This window comes from Polyergus mexicanus, unplaced genomic scaffold, assembly GCF_030449975.1.
Source record: "Polyergus mexicanus isolate NDT 795.1 unplaced genomic scaffold, iyPolMexi1.0 SCAF_24, whole genome shotgun sequence".
In the NCBI taxonomy this organism is placed as follows: Eukaryota; Metazoa; Arthropoda; class Insecta; order Hymenoptera; family Formicidae; genus Polyergus; species Polyergus mexicanus.
Genome location: NW_027223344.1, coordinates 628,529 through 650,501, shown reverse-complemented (window position 1 = coordinate 650,501; position 21,973 = coordinate 628,529). Strand labels below are relative to the sequence as shown.

Sequence of the window (21,973 nt, the reverse complement as noted above, 5' to 3'; positions counted from 1 at the left end):
TTAATCGCTATCGCTTGTTTAATAAAGTTACGGGCATGTTCACTCGAGCCCGATTCATTTCGTTTTCGAAATTAGCACCACGACGGCAGCCACGACGCAAAGAGCCTTGTGCGGATATTGGAAACAGCGAAGATAAAGTAATATTAATAAGTGGCACATGTCAAGCGTAGTTTTTGCAGGAGAAACTGAGGTAGCTAAACATAGAGAGCTTCATGGGGAGAAATGAGAAATACATTTTTACATACGTGCAATGTACGTCTGGCTACATACTGACTCGCGCTACTTTCTCATTTACGTTTATTTAAGGACTTGTGATTAGTTTTTTTTTCTTTGACTTTTTTATATTTGAACAAAAAAAAAATGAAAAAGATATGTAGCAAAATATAGCAAGCCTTTTTCGTTTAACGTAATAATTTGTATAGCAACACATATTATATATACGTACATTTCCCGTTTATATACAAGATATTGTTGATTCGTTAAAACTCAGCAGAGAGTAGTATAAGAGTAATAATACACTTGCATAAAAGGATAAAAATGTCGAGCCCGCTCTCGCGATTGAGCACGGCTAAAAGGCAACCGAGAAAAATCGGTGATGTAATGGGCAGTTTCCATAGTAATTGGCTACAATTACGCACGTAAAGCGCGAAAGTTCTCTTCCGATCAAAGTAGCCGGTCGGCTCGCGGTTATTGCTTTGGATCGGCGGGGTCGCGGGTCAACGGCCAAGGCGAGTGATTCGACTTTTTTATTAATTATTTCAGGCCATTAGAAAAATGCCAACACGCCGAGTTAATTCCGAGTCAACTCAATAAAGCGTACGCTCAATTTTCTCATTTCTTTTATGCGGGCGTCGCGACTTCCCCTAAGCGGCGGCGGCAACACCCTAATTACGATCGACGGCGCATTCCGTCGCGGACGGAAAGGCCAGGACGGGAAAAACAACGCGCCCAAGGAGTGTCTTAACGAGTGTATCTTTCTTCGCGTAGCAGGCCGGAACGGAGGGCATAATGAATCAATTTTAACGCTCGTAGCGGCGCGCGCATCGCGCGGAAGAGACTAAGCCGAAACGGTCTTGATGAGATAATGGGCACTTGGATTGTAATTGGCCACATTGACGCGCGTAGCATGAAATTTTTCAGGCTGCACACACGAGCCCAGCCGGTCGGCTTCGCTACTGTTGATGCTTTCGATGCGGGAGGGTCATAGTTCAGAGGTTTTAAGCGGAGGTCTTCCCACACACATTCATATTAAACGGCTCACTTTCACGCACTTGGATGCTCGAGTAAGCGAGTGCAATTATCTTTGTAAAAATTTTAGAGCAAAACAGACGCAGAGATCGCATTTCACAAAGATTGCTCGGATGTTACTCTCGTCAGAAATTATAGAACTTGTAATGTGTAAAATTTTAAGTATATATTAAATATATTAATTTGTATATTAAATTTAGGTACATTAAAATTTTAAGTATATTAAATTTAATAAATTAGAAAATTTATTTAATTGGAAAATTTATTAATAATTTTGTATTAATTTATCTTTTGACATTATAATACATATGTACATATATGTATAATGTGAAAAGATAAATTACGAACGAATTGTCTCGTCATTACGTTACAGTCCCGTACGTTATTTTTCATGCAATACTTAATGTATTTGAAGAAATCCATAAATAAACATTCTCTGGATTAGTAATCTTCTTTGTATCCACTATTAGAATATATTAAATCTGAATTACAACGCGCGTGCACACACACACGCACACATATGACCAAAATATTGAAAAATATACGAATGAGTTATTTTATTTACTATAGCACAAAGCACATCCGACACACGCAATGACAACAACCTTTTTCTATCGATGCTAGAGAATGACAACTCATTGTTTCTCCAAAAGCTAAGAATATCGTAATACACGATCGCATCGTGGTAACGAAAACGTATTTACGTTAAATCCTAAGGAAATCCTAAAGAAAGAAGTTGGAGACAGCACGCGTATATATATTTTTTTTTTGCTCGGTCTTTCTCCACGCGTAGGTCGGCTTTTACGCTTTTCATACATATGCCCTGCACACGTGTATAACTCGCATTGTGCGGCTGCCGCGCCGGCTGACATTTGAAAGAGGAAAAAGGCGAGAAAGAAGGCGAAAGAGAGAAAGAGGCAGGCGAGATGGAGAAAGAGAAACGCGCGGGGTTACGCGGGTACGAAAAGAGAGGAGGAAGCGGGTTGTAGTAGTAGGGAGGAGAACGTAGAGGGAGGCAGAGGGGCGAGAGCGGATCGGTGGGTCGGAGAGATCGAGAGGGTCAGAGGTCACGGGTCGTACGGCATAGCCCTGACCTTCGACCTTATCCCCCTTCCAGTTTCTCTCGAGACCCCGTGCAGAGCCCTACCAAGCTCTCTACCTAGAGCGCTCCGCCGACTCTACTTCGTAACCGACTCGAGTGCGAGACTCCCGCGACGTATCGAGAGTCGTCGCGGCCCGGAAGAATACAGGAAAAGGGGAAGAGAGGGACGAAAGAGCGCGAAATATACACGGGCTTTCTCGTTAATTTTCCGACGTGTCTCGGTGGAGTACTTTCGTCCGTGTGCTTGTGTGTCTGTTACTTGTGCATCGATGCTCGAGTGTCTTACGAGTGCGTCCGATGCGGACGCGTGCGTTGCATCATGAGAACACGTGATATTGAATAACGACGCGACGAACTGAGCCGGTTCTCTAACCGGGATAATCAATGCGTTGAGAGAGAGAAACATTGGGTAAATGAATGATGATTTTGCGTTCCTTAAATTATGCTGCGAACAATGCTGATTTGATAAAGGATTTTTATTACATTTTATAACGACGCACAGTTCAAAAAATAATTTTCCATAAAAGAATAATTAAAATTAACGAAGCTTTTAACAACGATGGCGCGCAATCTTTCTCTAACGATAAGTAGGATATCGAACAATAGTTTTGTTCCATCAAAAATATCTCCTCCATTAGTCCCGATCCGGGGTATATTATTAATGTCACTGTATATTATTAATGTCACGGGGGTCGTCGCAACGATGACGCGCATTGTCGCGTAAGCGACAACCTTATCTGCATATCGTGTCGGCCGAGTTATCCTATTCAATATTAACAAGAATACACTCCTTTTGACGCGATGGCAATCGCTCGTAAATCGTCATTACTACAATACATAATAACGGCGCGACGCGGCGTAATGTTTCCTTCCCCTCCCTCCCCCACTCTCTTCCACCCTCTTCCCTTTGTGAAAATCATTATTGCACACACACACACACACACACACATTACGGTCGATTGTAGTTCGACGAGGACAATGACGATAAATTATTCGGAGTATAAACTGGCAATAAACCCGTTTTATCGCGTGCACGTAACCGGGTTGGGAATTAAATCAACGCGCGCGGCCGTTGGTTGGAACAACACGCCCGGAATGCGATGAAGACGTTCTCCATCGATACCGTCGTACGTACGTGCCGAGCCGATCTTTTATTCTATGCAAAAACGCGACTCGGCTACGATCCGTCGCGTCAACCTTTTGACACAATTCAAGACGCGCATTAAAGAGCAGGTCAAAGCTTTCGCTCAACCTTACGGAACTTGCGGCATTCATATAATCGTCGATTATAAACGACGGCCGTGCTCGTTATCGTCCGCCTCTCAGGGTCAGTGTCACGCATACAGTATCGATTCGCGTGGTCGCGTGATTAGCTATTCCCTTAATGGGTCTTTACGATCCCGTTCGACGTTACAAACATGATGTTTCTCTTATGAAAGTCTACGTATAAATTTAATTACCGAGCGACATTCCCGAATAATCGTAAATACGACGAGTGATGAAGCGCGCCTTTCGTAGAAATCGCGAACACGCGGTCGGTCATCTCGCGAATCGCTTAATGATCCGTAAACGAATCTTAAGTAACCAGCAAATATTAACTTATAATGACATAATTTTACGCATCCGTTTGCGCCGTAAATACGTTTAGTAGAAACCACCATTCACCTCGAGAATTAATAATGAATTATTCGCAATTACACATTCGATCAAAAGATATATATATATATATATATATATATATATATATATATATATATATTTTTATTGATGCTTTATAAATAATTTCTTCCAAGTCATTAATTAACAAAACGTAATTTTCTTATCCGTAACTCTGACTCGCCGATAAGCTCAGGTAAAGGCGAACAATGGTATTTAGCTGTGGGGGTGTTTGATTTCTCTGCCGGATTTGTAAATGTCATTGTTAATGAAGAGGATCGGTATCGTGTCGGTAGCCTCGGTTTGCGTTACAATTACCGAGTGAATCGTTCCCTTGATTACGCAGTGAGGAAGGTTGCATATACATCTCATTCGCGCGTGGGTGCATACGTGCGTAGGAATCCGTGGGTCACGCGTATGACCTTACACCACCTTCGTTAACGGGGATCGTCCTCTTCGTCTCGTATAACGGTGACCTGATGGTGGGCGTAGACTACGCGTCTCGCTAATTACGAGCAATCAGAGGCAATAGGTGTCAATGTAAATCCGGTTTCGAAGCAGCCGGGAAGCGATTAGCGAATTGAGCTCGTCTGATAACGCCAATCCCGTTTCACATTCTTCTCGAATACTGTAAAGCTCAATTCTTAATATAACTTGAAACGTTAAAATTCGAATCGTAATGTTTCACAAAGTTGTCGATATATAATTGTTTCTAAATCGCAGCAAATTATTGTGTAAAACGCGATGGGACAGCAACATCGTTTCATCATCGCGTTGAATTACAAAGGCTTAACTTGATAAAAGTCGACTATTTGATTCCGTTAGATACGACGCGATGCGTAGAATGATTTATGGTTTGCCTCGTCAGTTTTTGTCGTTGATTTCGCCGGAAACATCGTAGCAGACGTAATAACTGGAAAATTGTCGCGACGCGTCATCATTCGCAGGTGCACCAGAGGTTTCCTATCCAAGTACTTCATTTCCTGCATCGCGGAACGTTTCTTAACCCTGTGTTTATCCCGAAAGGTCTCGTTAGGTGAAACCCGCATAGAAATTACACGTTACTCCACGAACCCAATTACGTACCTCTTCAATCTCTTAATACGATGGAAAATGTAAATTAGGTTTCAATATGCAATTCCGTCATCTCGTGAATCATCACGCATGCCGAACGTAATTTTATTAATTCTAAGATACTTTAGTAGATCATCGGGATTTTAAAGTTTGATAACCCATAATTTCTCACACACAGCGTCAGATTGACTTTTCGAGAGAAACTAATAATTTCTTAGGATCTTAGATCGAGATATTAAAGAGAAAGTATTATTGTCTGTTCTACCGTAATATATTCAAATTAAAAAAAATTGATAGACATTTAAAATAATAATAAAAAAAAAAAAAAATTCCGTAGGGCTTCTTGAGGAGCGGGAGAGGGAGAGGAGCTTTGAGATTTATATGTATTTCATCGGCTCATCTGTCTCGTTGATTTTGATTTTGTTGATTTGGGAATAATACTAATGTTACAAACATAATTTGCATACGCAAAAGGAGAGACTACGAATCGATATACCTTCGTAGTTCTGGTTTTATCGAGGTAGCTTCTTACCAACACCGCCTCTTTGACTACCTCCACCATCTCCTCGAGATCCGCCCACAACGCGTGCTCGTTCAATTCCCTTCGCTCCATCCCTGCGAACTCCCACGCCACGTGCTGGTTTCTCTCTCGACTTTGGTCTTTCATTTGTTACGATACGTCTCTTTCACGATGATTTCATCCTAGGCTTGATCCTTTCCGTCAATTGCATTTATTACCGAGAATTGATTTCGATGGAAATGGGTGTAAATCTTAATTATCTGAGCATTTGTTGAGAGGTTTTAAAATTTGTAAAAAAATTGTATTATGCGCGCGCGATTTTCAAATCAATCTGATAAAATATATTATTATAAAAATTGTTTTAAAACTGTCAATGTGTTATATAAAAGAAAATTACTGCTACTATTAATGAGAGTATAAAAAATTACATATGTTTACAGTAATAATGTGTTAATGGAACCCTATTATAAAAAAAACCCTATATTTTTTAAAAACAAATTATCCAAGGATCAGATTTTAATTTATCGACAGCTAGCGTGCCAGTTCTCAATTAACTTGCGCACGAATTAATTAGTTAATTTCTTTGCAATCATCCGCGACAGCCGGGCGCGTCTCGCAATTGCGGCAAAACTCGCGAGATTCGTGTGAAATAGCGGGATGTAAGACACGCGCGAGTTAACGCGCGGAAAATTACCGGGCTACTTTGCACGAGCCACGGAAATATTCGACTTTACGATCGGCGAGCTTCATATACAATACAAATTACGGCGTGGGCGCCGCTCTCTTTTCGGGCTTTTTGCCCAAAGTTAATGAACCGCTTGGGTCGGGTGGGTGTACGTGAGTGTGCGTGAGACACGCGCGGAGCAGGCTCGATAAAGTCCTTATTAACGAGAACATGCGAGCCGGGAACGGCGATTGATGGCGAGGGACGCGAAGGTTGAGCTTCACGGAAACGTCGATCGCGTTCGTTCCAATTCCTTTCATTCTCTTTGCAAAACTTGTGCGCCAACTAATAGTATGAGTCACGGTGTAAAAGAAAATCTATTACATCGCAAGTGATCGTTACCGCAATTGTTTCACGGTCGTACGAAGCTGTGCGAGAGAGAGATAGACGGGTTTCCTTCTCTCGGCGTGTTTTTCCATCGCGCAGGAATTCACGGATCGATCGGGTTTAATCGTACTTTTCCCGTAAAATAAATCTCTCAGCTGCGGAATTACGCACGGTATTACGCACCAGTATTTCATCACGACTAACAATAAACGATGAGCTGTCGATGAAAGTTTAAGCGCTGAGAGATCGATCTTAAACGCGATGGATCGAGTCGTCTGATGGACTTGTGCAAAATTAAATTATCTGGATAAAATTAATTACAGAAAATCACACGATAAAAATCTCTAACATATTGTATAAATAAAATATTTTAGCCATTATCAATTGCTCTATCGACAATTTATTTTATCGAGATTATATATATATATATATATATATATATATATATATATATAATTAATATATATTATTTATTATATATATTATATTAAATAAATAAATAAATATATAATTTAAAAATTAGAATTTGATGTAGCGCGAACGATCAATTTGATTTTTTCAACGAGATATCTTTACTAGATTTAGCATTTGCGACATGGTTGATGTGTGCACGATCTTCAATAGTTTTACACATGTACATAAAATGATAGATATCTTATCGTACTAGCTGTGACATCATACGCTTTCTGTGCTTCTCATCTCTCTTCCGATCTTTTACCACGAATGTGGGCAAGACCTATGGCACGAATAGTACGGATACGGCATGTTTTATGATCCGCTGGTAAGTGCGCGAGGCCGCGTTCCTTTCTAGCGGCGAAGTGGCAAAACCATCGCGATAAAGAAACGCAACCACGGCCTCAGGCCTCAGGCTCGAAACCGCCGCGGCGCCGTCAATGGAACCTGCGGAGCGTAGCTCGCCGCCGCGGCTGAACGGTTCCGCTAAGAGGTGCGAGGGAAATCTGCGGTGGCTTTTTCCTTTTCGCCGGCCTAGGCAGGCGAACGAACGTGCCAGGCCGCGCCTAGCCTAGAGATAGTTTCATCGCGGCATAAAACCGTAATCTATGGCCTCTCTCGCCGTGTAAGAACGAGCGGAATCTCGCCCGTTGACGCTCGCGCTCGCGTCGGCGGCCTTTCCAGGCCGCGCGGATCATTATGCGCGCATCCACCGCGACCAAGTATAACGGTGGAAAAGGCAAGAAAATGACCTACGTCAGCAACTATCGCCGTGAAATTGTTGCCGTTATTGCTAAATAAATTTCTGATTTTTTTTCATTATATACTATAAGACACATATGTGCAAATTATATACAGATAATTTTTTATTTTATATAGTTATTTTAATGTGTTATAGCCCAAAATGACTATAACCAAATTATTATAATTTTATTAATTATTAATTATTAGATATTATTTAATACAGGCCTTTCGATTATAACTCGAAACCGAAGAAGGCGTTTAGTGTTACGAGCGCGAAACGCTGACAGAGCGAGCTACGAACGGATGCTACGCGATCGCGAAAGTTCGAGGAATGACACTCCAGAAATGCAAGCAAAGAAATTCGATTTTCAACTTCCTTAGCTTGCATCTGAGCCTTCTCATCCGAAACGAGCACATATGGTCCCGTTGCTAAGCTATCCCCTCCGAAAACTAATCGAAATCAGGAGGTAATAAAACCACCCACCGCTAACGAGCGACAGATAGTCACAATCGTTAAATTATACAGGGCAGTCGAATTTATAAACAAAAGCAACCCTGTTCCCTGATAGATCCCGAACTTTTCAATTCTCATTTGGCCAAAGATCCGCAAAAACCTTCGTGCCTCCTCCGAGGCAAAAAAAATTTTCAAGAGTTGAGGTGTCAAAGTTATTTTATGTATAAAAATTCTCGTGTAAATCTTGAAGATTTTTATATTGTTATCTCAGTGAGCTTAATTAAATTTATTCGTTTAGAAAAATCTTACGATATTTGTTGGTGACTAATTTTATCTCGAATAAGAGTGAATCGATCGAGTGTAATACGACATTACATCTTTGACAAACATGTTCCGCCTCGATTGGGATTTCGGTTTCCGACCAGACCGATACGGAGGGAAGAGAACTCTGCTAATGCAATTTTAATTTTTCTCGCTGTTCTTCTATTCTCTTGACTGCAAAGTTGCATGGCGGACAAGATTAGAGATTTTCAGATCCTTTTCTTCCCGCAAACTCGATGCAGTGGCGCGCAGCATCTGCGCTGCAGCGGAAGCAGCGTGCTTTGATAGGCGTAACGTCCAATTAAAGGACGACTCGCAGAGGCAGTGCGCATTTATCGCTGATTAGATTCATTTAATTATCTCGTTACAGCCGCGCGAAACGCTGCTTGCATGAAGCGCGGGTGCATATAACAGAATCATCAGCATATATCTGTCGTGGAGAAATATCGTGTGGTATAAGATAGTCTGAAGAAACGTTAAAGCGTTTATGTCATAATGAAGGATCATATAATAAATTAACTCTCTTACGTTGCTATAATACTTGAAAAGCACAAAATTGAAATTGAATTACGAAATTATGAAGATATATTTCAATATGTAAGAAAGATAAGTTTATTATAAACTAATAAAAAAAGAGACGAATTAATTTAAGTAATTTTAATTGATATGAATCGATGATTTATTCGGTAAATTTTGCAATCTCTCAAGTTTAACAACCACTACTTAACCATCATTGCATATATTTATCGTCGTTTACCTCGTAGGCATATAAGCGGGACAATTACATGGAATGTTTGTTGTGTTCCGCGTCCTCTATCCTTTTTGCTCTTCCTCTTCCTCTTCCTCTTCCTCTTCCTCTCTTCGTCTTCCTTCTCCGCAGCTATCTCTGGCGCGCATAGTATTCTCTCGCGCATCATCGCTCCTTTCTTTGATTTATCGTATTTCTAATCAAGAGACAGCGCGCGATCGGTGGAAGCTGTATTAGTTAACCCTGTCAGATAAGTAGGTAGGTACCTCCTGGCTGGTCGTGCATGCTAAGTAGCTGCTTCGTGGGTGGTGCTCTGAACTAGCATCTAGCCCTCGCGATGCACGTGGTACTCGCTGATCGATCGATCGATCGATCGATCGATCGATGCGTTCCATCCCCTTTTAAAGGGAGCTCTCGATTAGTTATCGTATACAGGAGATGAGAAAATTTAGATTATTGAGAGAAAACGGCAAGAAATTATATAAAATTCTTTATAATAATATACAATTACATTTTCTGTTCTAACGTTCCCTGTGTATTGTCAGGATCCGAGAAGAACGGCTATGGAACGGACAGTGGAGGCCCGTTTTCGTATCATTTCGGTGAGTATTTATCTTCGTGTGATACCCGCTATGCTCTTCCTGTATGTGTAGTATTAAATATCGTTATGCAATCTGCATAATTCTCAGCCTATTTGTTGACGATGTGCTATTTCTTCCGTCGCGACGATCCGTTGCGATAATTATAGAATTCTGACGTTAAGCGAGGTAACGTGATAACCGTCGTTTCTCGAATGTCGGAAATGAAAATCATCAGTCCACTGATTCGAGCGATTACGCCACGGAGCCGACCAAGTTAACTTTACGCACCGGGCGTATCCATCGGGCTAGGTCGGTGCTACGTGCGTAGCGAAGCGATTAGGTCCTAACGATTATTCGCGCGATCCTGCGGTGAAGTTAACCGGTCGTGGAAGTAATAACGCCGGACAATCTGATCTGGCAATCAATGAGTACGTGTTTATGTAAATTGAACGAGTCGAGACACGAACCACGCGAGCCACTTTTCCTATACCCTTGCACCCTAGGCGTCGCATAGGATTAGACAAGTTTTATTAGCTCAAGAGAAAGAAAGACAAAGAGATGGAGAGAGAAAGGTGGAAGAAATGGCGGAGAGAAGCGATATGAGAGTCGCGCGCAATCGTCTTCAGTCACGAGAAGATACGACAGATTTTCTGGTTCGTGCTACTTTAAATTACGTCCATGTATTTCCTAGTTGCATAAGAGCGCGTTCAATTATATTTCAGCGAGACATAATATAAATGCCTATTATCTTTTTTTCTTTCATATTAATTACATAACTAATGAAATATACGTGATAATCATTTTCAGTCTCTTCGTAAAGTATTACTTTAAATTCAAAGTATGTGAGAAATTCAACATTTACAATACACGAGCAATGATAGATGGGCAATTAGGTCCCGTAAAAGTTGACTATTTGTAACGTACTAGCCGCAACTAACGCTGTAGCGTCTGAAAAACGCGCTTTTAACGCTAGCGAGTAACTGACAATCCGGTAGTTATAACTCTTCTTGATCGACGATTACTTGTAGTAAATCGCCGCGGAGCGAAACGGCTCCCACACTTGCGAGGGAGTATCGTTTTTTTTGCGCTACACAACGGAGGAATGTAAAGTAGAATAATCGTAATCATTATTTTGTTAAACAAGATTTCGCCGACGCTATTTTCGTGCCGGTAAACGCAACGCTATAAAATTTTTAGTACGCGCGAGCCGATCGTTATTGGTACCTACGTTTGCACACGTGGCTTTAAGACACTGTCAATAGTTTAAGATAGAAAATTGCAGCACTCGTGGCATTTGTTTGCGCCGAACTTATATTATTTGTCGTGCTGCATGTTCGTTTACTTAGAACGCATTGCGTAGGGGCATTTGTAGTAACAATAGGTATCGCCATCTTTATATGAAAATTGTGGGTATTTTTCTCGTTACCTTTCAAATTCACGTGTCTTATATTCTTTGAAGGCAAATTCAAAGGAATATTCCAGAGCTGTATTTTGTAAAAAGTATCGCATGTAATATAATATTATTGTTAAATAACTCACATGTGGATTTTGCATTTTAAATGATATTTTTACTTGCTTGATGATTTTATATTTAAATTATGAAATTATATATAAATAATGAAAAAATATTTATACCTATAATATATTTTCCATTATTATATATATTTATCTTTATTCTTCTCAAAAGCCATTTATATATTAAAATTATATCTAATATTAAATAATAATATAATACAATATTAAACACAAGTATTGAGAGTAAAGAGTATGTAATTGAGTATCGAGAATTAAGATGTCATTGATTTCCACGTTACATGCATGATATCGCTTCTATAATTCGTGCCCTCTGCTCTCCCACCGCTGTCATTCGGTATCGCGTAATTTGAGGCCTCCCTAAGGATCCAATTTAATCAGTCCCCTATATACTTCTTTCTCGTTCTGCGAAAGAATCCAGTTCAACGCGGCCGCGTTCCGTGACGAGGTCACGATTCATCATTGTAACCGTACCGGACGGAATGGATAGCGCGATCGTTGGTCGAATGGGAGCCGCGGAGGCCGATCAATTATGCCGGTCGATTCCAGGCCACGAAATGTCAAGGCTCCACCTCGATGGAATTCTAACGCGGCCTCATCTTCGGCGACGGCGCGTCGCTCAAGTGTCATATGCGCGCGCGTCATTGCCGGATGACGGGAGTAAAGATTTTTACCGTCATCGTAATGAACCGCGATCATCCATCTCCCTTCGAAATATCACGACGAGATATATCGAATAATTTAGTCAGTCGCCTCGAGTATATATTTCGCTGTTACATTTAATAATATTAATAATATTTATCGATATGTTCTTGTTTCTTTTGGCTTGTTGACGAATACGATATGCAAATTCTGCTATCGTTGCTGATTTTCATGTAAGGAACAAATATATATATTTTTTACTATTTTTATTTATTATAATGTACATAACGTAAAAAGAGGGGGATAGAACGACTCTCAGATTTGCATATATAACCCATTGTCTCGTAAAATCACATTGAAATTCGAATCATTATAATTAATTAGTCCACTCTATAGTTGACTCGCTTTTGTATTTCTCTCGTAAATCTCTTCCTCCGCATGCGTCGTTAGTCGAGTACGAGGAAGTTAATCCTACGCGATCGCGACCGATCCTCTAAGCCCGCGCGCGATCGGGCGTGATCCCTCTTGACATCAGGCGAGACCGTCGCCTCCGCGGAGGCTCTAAACAAAGTCGCGTCTGGAAAACGGTCGTCTTCGCGGTAGCCGTCGTCATACCATTTCTACCACGGAACAGTACGGCCACCCTACGTATTCTCTCGTTCACGACGAGGATACTTGGCTGGACCGCGCGCGAACAGCGGGGGACGCGTGTAAGTACGCGCACGTACGCGCGCGCACACGCGTGTACCCGAGTATAATAAACATAATCGCGGTAGCGCGCGATGAGGAGGCCTTGGCCGTCTCCCTTCGGTCGTGCCCGGCACGCCCACCGCTACCATCGCCGTACAAAGAGAAAATACCGCGCCGTGGCAATCAACGGTTTTACACCTGAGCATCTTCACGTAGGTCGGCCGGCCCGGCCGGTCCGCGAGACGAAGGCGATGATGTTGAGAGAAAGAGAGATGGTGATTGAGGGGGGGAAGGAGGGAAAAGATGCCTCCGTCGAGCGCCTTCGCCACGATAGGCAAGACTCGTCGAGCACGATGTACCGACCTACCTACCTACCCTCAAGGATTATCGAAGCCTGCATCTTTCGATACCGCTCCCGTTCCTTCCTTCCTTCGCGCGCGGGCTCCCGTTGCGCGTCCCGGATCGATCCTGACGCGGCCTGCAGGATTCAGATCCTCGATTCGGATTCCGGTTTCTAACGGTCGTGCCGGGTCGCGCGAGCTTCGGCGATCTCACGGAATGCGGGAATGCCTGCTATGGGCTTATTTTTTTTTTTTCCGAGATACTAAATGGATAAACGAGATTGTCAAAAAATTTGTGTACACGCATTTAACTTGAAGTAATTAATATCGGTATATTATCAATATATTTATTTATATTTAACGAATCACGTAAGATGATGATTTCTATTTTATAGAAATCATATCATCTGGATGTATTATATAATAGATTCTTTTAAATTCAACGCTTCATTAAGTTTGTCAACATTATTTTTTATGAAGCTTTAACTCGATGCAAAAATTCGTTTTAGATTTAATATATATTTTTTTCGTTATCGTAATTTTCTCACGTATGCGTTTGCTAGGATTTCTGTTTCATTCTTTCTATCCGAGGAGCAAAGATCTCCACGTAATATAAAGAAGTCAAGCAAATTATACAAAGTCGTTAGAAAGAAGATGCCGATGCATTCTCTTCGAAATATGCTGATACATATTGACTATATATCGGCGATTATCGCTCAAGCAGAAAACTATTCTTCTTTTCGTGATCGCATCACACGAGTTGAGAAGCGATCAAATTTCAAAGGGTTAAAGATTCTATGACGCGGAATGATTTTTGAGCAAGTATGCGAGCCATTTATCTTTTAACTTATTTATTTATTTAAATAATTTTTTTCAATTTTTTCTTGAAATTAATGTTTAACTAAATATTACATTCACAATTTGTAGTTAATAAATTATCGTAATAATTGCGCCGTAATATTCATTAATAAATCAAAAGACTGTATAATCGAGCATTTCCGATTGTACACAATATACAGACTCTATTTTGTTATAATTATATTTCTCACGATTAATGTTTCCTTCTACGCTAGGCAAACTTGCGAAAACGGATTTCCTCTTACAAGTCTACAAACCATCAAAGCATATATTTTTTCTAAATTCATCGAGACTAATTAATTATCTAAAGCCATTTTTTGATTGATAATCTTAATAAAATTTAAAAACATATTGATTATTTAATTATATTAGTATTAATTATATTCATTTGATATTTCGAACATTAATATTTATAATATTAAATAAAAAAAGGAAAATTTAATAAAGATACAATTCTATTTGTTAAAATTAGAACCTTAATCTATGTAGATCCAAACAGGATATTAAAGGTATTAGAGCTTTTTTTCCTTTTTTTTTTCCAAATAAAAGTGTGCAGTTATAGTCCTGTTTTATAGCTCATAGATCACTGCTTAATGATAATTACTGCACTATATTCTTTAATCGATCAGCTACGGTACAGCCGGTCACTTCCGGTGCGCAGCATATACTTATTGCAACACGAATATATTATACTCGCCTAGACTTGAACGCGATGCGCACTTTATCTGTTGCAATTAATACAATTTTATTCCCTTTCTCTCTTCTAATATTTCAAGTATTAAAAAAATTTTACGTGTATTTTATAACTTCCTAAAATAAAATCCGAATTATATAGAGAGTTGACTTTATATATAAATATTTTAAAATTAAATATGTGAAGCATATATATGTTTTAGAATGCGCACAAGTTTTATATATATGAGATTTTTATACATACTTTTATAGATGAATTTTTAAAAATTTTTGTTGTGTATATATTTTTATTATATCATAATTTAATCTTTCTCTCGTTCGATATAAACGGGGAACGTAGAGATGTGTACGAAGCTTAAAGGACATGATGGGTAAAATATTACTAAATTTATCAATATCGCTCATCCGCTTACGCCACTGTCATCGCCCACCGCGAAAACGAATGCTCGCGAGAAGCCAGGAGGGGTATCCCCCTCCGATACTCGCGAAGATCCTTTAGAAAGTTGCCCCGGTTGCCGCGATTGTTTGATCAGAGAGCCCCCCCCCCCCTCTCCCCCCGTAGGAACGAGTCGTTAGCTGGTACGTGCCCCGATCGCGTTTCCTGCCCTTCTGTTCGCTTCCCTTTCGATGCGTGTCCTCTCGCACACGCACCTTCGTATACGTGCGCGCTCGCGCAACGTGCGCATATGATCGAGAAAGAAAGAAAGAAAGAAAGAAAGAAAGAGAAAGAGAGCGAGAGAAAGGAGATTACCGTTCGGACACCGGGAGCATAAGTCTATACTTATGGGCTAGGTGGTAGATATGGAGCGGTCGATAATGACCCAATATACTGGTACATCCTCGCGAAGTAATTACAATGATGAGCGAACCGCTACCATCGGGCGCTCGAGCGAGCTCCTTCGGAGGCTAGGCGTTGGATCAAGACCCGTCTTCCACCTTTTCTCCTCCCCCTCCCACCTTGCCCCACCTCATCACCGCATCGACTTCTTGCTCCCTTCGCTGCTCTTCCTTCATCCTCTTTCTCCTCTTCCTCTCCTTGCTCTTTTCCTTCTTCTCCTTCTTCTTCTTCTTCTTCTTCTTCTTCTGGTACTTTCATACAGCCGCCGGTTGCTACGGCGCATAGCACCGCAACAAGAGCAAACATCTCTTCGGGGTCGTCACGGGGCCACGGAGTCACGGTGGATGAATCTCTCTCTCTCTCTCTCTCTCTCTCGTTCCTCTCTCGATCCTCCGGAATTATCACAGGGGCCACCGCGAGGGTTCACTTGGCCGGAAGTGCGTCATCAGCGGTATACGTGCTCGATGAAACCATTGTACGGACGAATCTCTAACAGAGAGAGTACAGGCCGAGTAGCGTAGCTCGTCTCGAACTCGCCCGGGACCCTTATCTCGATGCGGTCGTCGCGCACACGGTGCTGGCGGATGATTAGCTTCGATTCGTTCGCGTCTGTATGCGACGGTGTTGTCATTGATCGATAGATCGGTCGATCGCTGTGTTGGTCCGCGCGGATTCGAATCGCCAACGATGATGAATAATTGTGTTATTGTATTACTACTGAGGGATTACGCAACAAGAAAGGCGAAATAAAAGATGCAGGAAGGAGAGATTAATTTGTGATAGTTGAAGTTAATTGCAAAGCGATAATTGCGTGCCATTCATACGCACGGGGGAATCAGGGAACTACTGTTCTCGAAGGAGTATATAATTTATTTGATAGAATCTAATTTTTTGATACGAAAAGAGAAACAAGAAATATAAAGAAAATATATACACTAAACAATTATTTTTGTTAAATTATTATACTTGAACGCGATTAATTTTACGGATGTAAAATACATACAATAATGTATTAAATGATTTTATATTTCTCTTTTGAATTATTTTAATTCATATAGCGCACTTTATACATATAATGTTTTAATTTAGATGAAGCACGCAAGATACAAAAAACATCGCGCAAGTTTTAACAAAATAACGATGAAGATAATGCGTGATGGACACTCGTAAAACCGCCGTCGTCGGTCAACTCGAGCGCGGAGCATCCGCTCCGGCATAAGTTCATTCATCGATTTTTTGCCGCGAAGAACCTGCTGTGAGCTAGATCGCGCTCGTCTCACCGGGAGCTGAGTACAGGCGATACGAAGTGTCTGATTAACGTTGATTTTTTGCAAGCGCCGACTGTCCGACGCCTCGTCACAAGCCGAAGACCTCAGCCTCCTCGCCTCTTCTTCCCGATCGTTTCGATTACGATCGATACGGTTGTCGAACCGAACTATTCTAACGAACGTTCACCGCGATATCGCGTCCAAGTCTTTCGAACTGACCTTCTTCTCCGAGAATTTTTAACACCCGAAAATAATCCTAAAACACGTTTGATATTATCTTAATTCCTATTTGGGATTAATTGGCGCGTTTAATAGTGACGACAAAAATGTTGTGTTAATTTTGGACTTTATGTCTTCCTTAAGTTATGCAGCTAATCGGATCGAGTGAAAAGTATTATTTAAGTATATATAGGAGAATTATATAATATATTGTACATATATATATATATATATATATATATATATATATATATATATACAATATAATATACTAATGGAGCAATATATATTCACAAATAGCATCCGCTAATTTATTAAATTTTAACTTTTTACTTAAAATTTTTCTCTAGTTATATTAATGTCTCGACTATAAAATGTATAATGCATCGCGGAATATCGGAGACCTTTTATTCGTGCGATCGAGCCTGTCCATATTTCCGTCTGTCGGAGAGAACACGGTGACGATTGCGACGCCACTGTGAGTGCATCCGAGCAACAAGAGCACGCATAACGTAGATGCAACGCTCCGCAACACTGGATTGCCGAGGGCGCGCTCCTTCTCCGCAAGAACCGGAGGTGAAGGGGGCATATCGGGGAGCACGAAGAGGGGCATTGGGGGGGCCAAGGGGGGAAGGAGAGGTCGACCGGGATAAACATCTGAGCCCCGCCCGGCACCCGAGGCTGTACCGCTTGTTGCTCTCCTCTACCTTTTACCTCTCTACCCTTTCCCGCTTCTTCTTCTCCTTCTTCATCGTCTTCTTTTGCTTCTTCTTCTTCTTCTTCATCATCTCTCTTCTTTCATTTCTCTCTCTCTCTCTCTCTCTCTCTCTCTCTCTCTCTCTCTCTCTCCTCCGCTCTCGACAACCGGCACACCGGCATTATTAATCCTGGGTGCAGTTCGCGAGTGTCGATACGTAGCATTTCGCGCGTTCTCGCATTTTACGGCGTTACGCCTCTTTCTGATTTCCTTAATTGTATTTCATTTTTTTAAAACTTACTTGGCTCCAATTGAACTTCCGTCGTGCTCCTTTTGACAATAGTTCGACTTGCCGATATGATCAGTTGATAGCGATAAAAATTCATTTATTTTTCTAACATTCGTCCTTGCAGCGTTCTCAGCTCAAGATATCCTTGTTCGGCTCGAATTTTCGTTCGGTTGTTACTTAAATTAAGATTTAAGAAAAGTGAATGCAGGCCAGAATTTTTTTACATATAATCTTCATCTAAAATGTGAAGCATCTACGGATTTTATTTCCAAAAACTTATTCGCCATTACATTGCTGTTGTTGGCTTTTATGTTATTTAGAATCGTAATAATGTATCGAAGAGAGATAGAGATATGTATTACTATGTGTTACTACGTGTGATATTTATCTGTTTGATTCCGCTTTTGTTTGTTGCTGTTTTTTGTTTCTTGACGATTTACATTCGACAAGTTTATCTCGAAAGCTTCTCGAAGCTCGCGAGAAACATGTCTACTCGACGTAAATTCCAATCTGATTCTCATTTCATTAACATTGTAATAGCGAGTAGTATTGTACATACTTGATGAATGTTCTCGAGCAGAAAATGCTGCTTTGGAGATTAAACGTTTCAAAGGACTTAAAAATTTCAAAGGACTCCATCGAAAATGTTTTTATACAATGGAAACATAAGCATGATTTATCTCATATTTGTGGAGCAAATATTCATTAATTATAGGTACTATAAATATTTATCGCATCAATTTTTGATGCTCTATCATATTTTTCAAACAAACATAGGAAAAATCACAGCTTATAAATATAAGAATTTGTCATAGAGTTGTTGTTTTTACCCTTTTCCTATTCTCACACTTTTATCCGGACGATTTAAGCTCGTCCACGTATTGAATAGTTTACGACTTTTAAATAAGCGGCTCTCACTCCCATTCCCAAACAATTTGCCCATAGCGCAGATTGCTCGTAAATAAAGGTAATCTATTCCATCCGGGAGATAAAAATCGGTCCGACTTGGCTAACGGGGGCCGCGGAACAGAGCAACCACCACTGATGGTTCGGTCGCCTCCCGGTGCGAGCGAGAGGAACTTGACGATCGAGGGGTCCGAAGGAGGAGATGTTAGTCCGTTCCACGGGTGAACGCTTCTCCAGTTATTCATTTTTACGTCGCTCATTGCTCGGATTTTACGAGGCAAAAATTGATGAAATTGCACTTTGCGCACTGCGTGACGTACCCTCTATTCTCTTGCCCCCTCACTCGCTCACACAACGCGATTTTTCTAAGAATTTTTGGAACGTTCAGAATCTCGTGGTAAAAGTTCGATATTATACTGACTGAGTCTGAGTTTGATTAGAAGAATCCCGTTCTTTACGCGACAAAAAATATAAGATAATTTATGATAATAGATTTTTAATAATTAATAAATTTATTTTCTATATTTTTGTGCTTAATTCACGTTTAAATTCTCGTTTTCCGCTTGTCGTAAAATATGGAGTAATAATAATAATTATATTAATATATGCCGGATGACGTTTCTTCCTGAATTTCTTGGAATCAACTTGCTCGTTTTTTGGCCTTAAATTTCCGTCGTTTCGCGTCAAACGCGTATAAATTATCGATCTAAACATCACGCGAGGAGGGAGAACTTGACGCTTTCTGCCGGACACGGCGCGTCCCTCGACATCACCATATAAATTACCCGTCTACTAAATTGGAGGATTTTACATTCCTACCCACGCTCTCCGCGCGCGTTCTCTCGCTTCGCCGCCGAATAAATTATTGGATTACATTAGGTTCCAAATTTCCGTGCATCAACACGCGCGGACGATAAACGAAAATGAAGAGCGTGCTATGTCATACGAATCCACGAAACGCCTGGCGGAATATTAATGCCAAATCGTATCGAGTAAATTGGATTTCAAGCGTCGAAAGGACACGACCCGATGATATTTGTATCTCATTAACGCGGATATAACTCGCCTCATCGTGACATTTATTTCGACAGAAAGGCATCGTCGCATAATATATTGTATTTCGTAATTGTTTAAAATAACACAATGCGGTAATTATCTCAAGTCTCTCGTAGAAATATTAAATCACCATATTTGTTGAAAAATGTAGAATTTTTCACATTTTTAAAAATAGAATTTGTCCATTAAATTATCTGTCAAATGATTTTATTTTGTTTTTATATGATTAATAATAAACAGTAAAACATTTAGAAGGCAAAAATATTTGGCACGAAAAAAGAAGTGCCTAAGGACGATACAATAAAAATTTAACACGTGTATTAATTGTAATTTTAAATTTATTTTACTATGCAGTTAGATATTTGCATGAACTCCGTCAGAGAGCCATCCGGCAGGATTTTTAAAGCCATTGGATTGCAATTGGCACGATCGACCGTTCCGCTTATATAAATTTTTTTGTCGATACAGCCACTCGACACCTGCATCTTTCCTTGACCTTTCAAGTGCACGTTCACGTTCCATCTGACCTTTACCATCGCTGATTCATCGGTATCTCGCGCCGTGCAACCTCGCGCGTATAATCGTGCGTGTTCGTATCTATCATCTCGTTTATCGTATCGCGGCGGCCAGATATTAATCGGCGCGAACACAATTTTTCGACGAAAATCTCGAGAGTCGCTTAATTTATTGATCGTAATTGGGTATCATTACTGCATATTTTATGAGTTAAGTGTGCGATATTGATTTACTATGTTTGATATAATGTGTTAATTATTAATGTGTAATATTTTACTGTATAGTAATCATTTATTGAATTTTATTAGAATCTGTCGTGTTTTAAAACTTACTCGTGTACACGGAGTGATATCCATTCGCAAAAAGTAATATCCATTTCTTTCATTTAACGATGCAACTGGATTACTCCTAAGCAATCTTTGCGATAAAAAGAATATAAAGTCGTTTATATATTATAACATTTTATATTTTAAAATATATTGTATTTATTAACATTATATGATGGATGAAGAATGTTAATTATTTCTAGAAATTCTTTCAATCATAATTCTTTGTACAAAACATTTTCAATTAGAAATCTAACATCGTGAGAATCAATGTCAACTCAACTGCTTAGATTGATGTTGACGATTATACTGTAGATACACTGTACGAATAGTTGTATTATAATAACACGGTACGAGTTTGAATTATCGATAATTATACGGACGATAGACATATCGCGGACGATGAGTCGTTGAAAATAGCAAATTCCATGCCATTCCTTTCAATTAACGATCGATCGAAAAAACGGAAGAGAGAACCGATAAAAAGAGCACGTGGCTCAAGGATATATCGATCGATTCTCTTCGACAAGTTCGTTCGCTCCGAGATTTCCTGCGTCGAGAGAAGAGGATTCGTGGACAGCCGTTTGACGAGTAAATCGGCCGCGGCAGCTAATGAATTCCGGAAGCAATCTTGTCGATATATACGATTCATTCGCATTCATTAGGAAACGTAGGTTTCGTCCCGTGTGTTTGTGTTATTGGCATACATCATAATAAAAATTTCGTAAAGCCGTCCGTTATCTTTTTTACGCCTCTCTTATGGAGACACGCGTCTATATCGTTTTTGCCCGCTTCATTTCTCATTGATTCTCGAATTTGTCAATATACAATATATATTGGGAATCCAGAGGCGACGAAACCGCTTCTTTTTATCACAGCATTTATCAAAATTAATTTTATAATAAAACATTGAGCCGATTGATTGCGATATACATATACCCCCCCATATCGGGGCTCTCGATATACCTTTAAAATTTACCAATAGTTTCGCGGAATTTAAAAGAACATGCTTTCTAATTTACATATTCAGCTAAAAACATTATGACTAATTTTAGTTTTATGATTTTTCGAAAATGTCTTTTTTAAATAAGGCACATGCTTAAAATCTCATCGATTTCGTCAGCAACGGCAAGTTTAACGATACCCAGC

General features: G+C 40.2%; 1 protein-coding gene across 8 annotated transcripts in view; it reads left to right on the top strand.

Moving 5' to 3' along the window:
- LOC138942823 (nascent polypeptide-associated complex subunit alpha, muscle-specific form) overlaps positions 1-21,973 on the top strand; it is a 223,249-nt gene that overhangs the window by 63,534 nt on the left and 137,742 nt on the right. For 3 of the 8 annotated variants that reach the window (XM_070313289.1, XM_070313297.1, XM_070313291.1), the window contains exon 2: positions 9,917-9,973. The exons of 2 other annotated variants lie outside the window; for them this stretch is intronic. In XM_070313289.1, the coding sequence (XP_070169390.1) occupies positions 9,917-9,973 (57 nt within the window). Of the gene's footprint in view, positions 1-2,439; positions 2,760-9,916; positions 9,974-21,973 lie in introns of those variants that run through there. 3 more of the 8 variants (XM_070313294.1, XM_070313292.1, XM_070313293.1) reach the window with 2 other exon arrangements.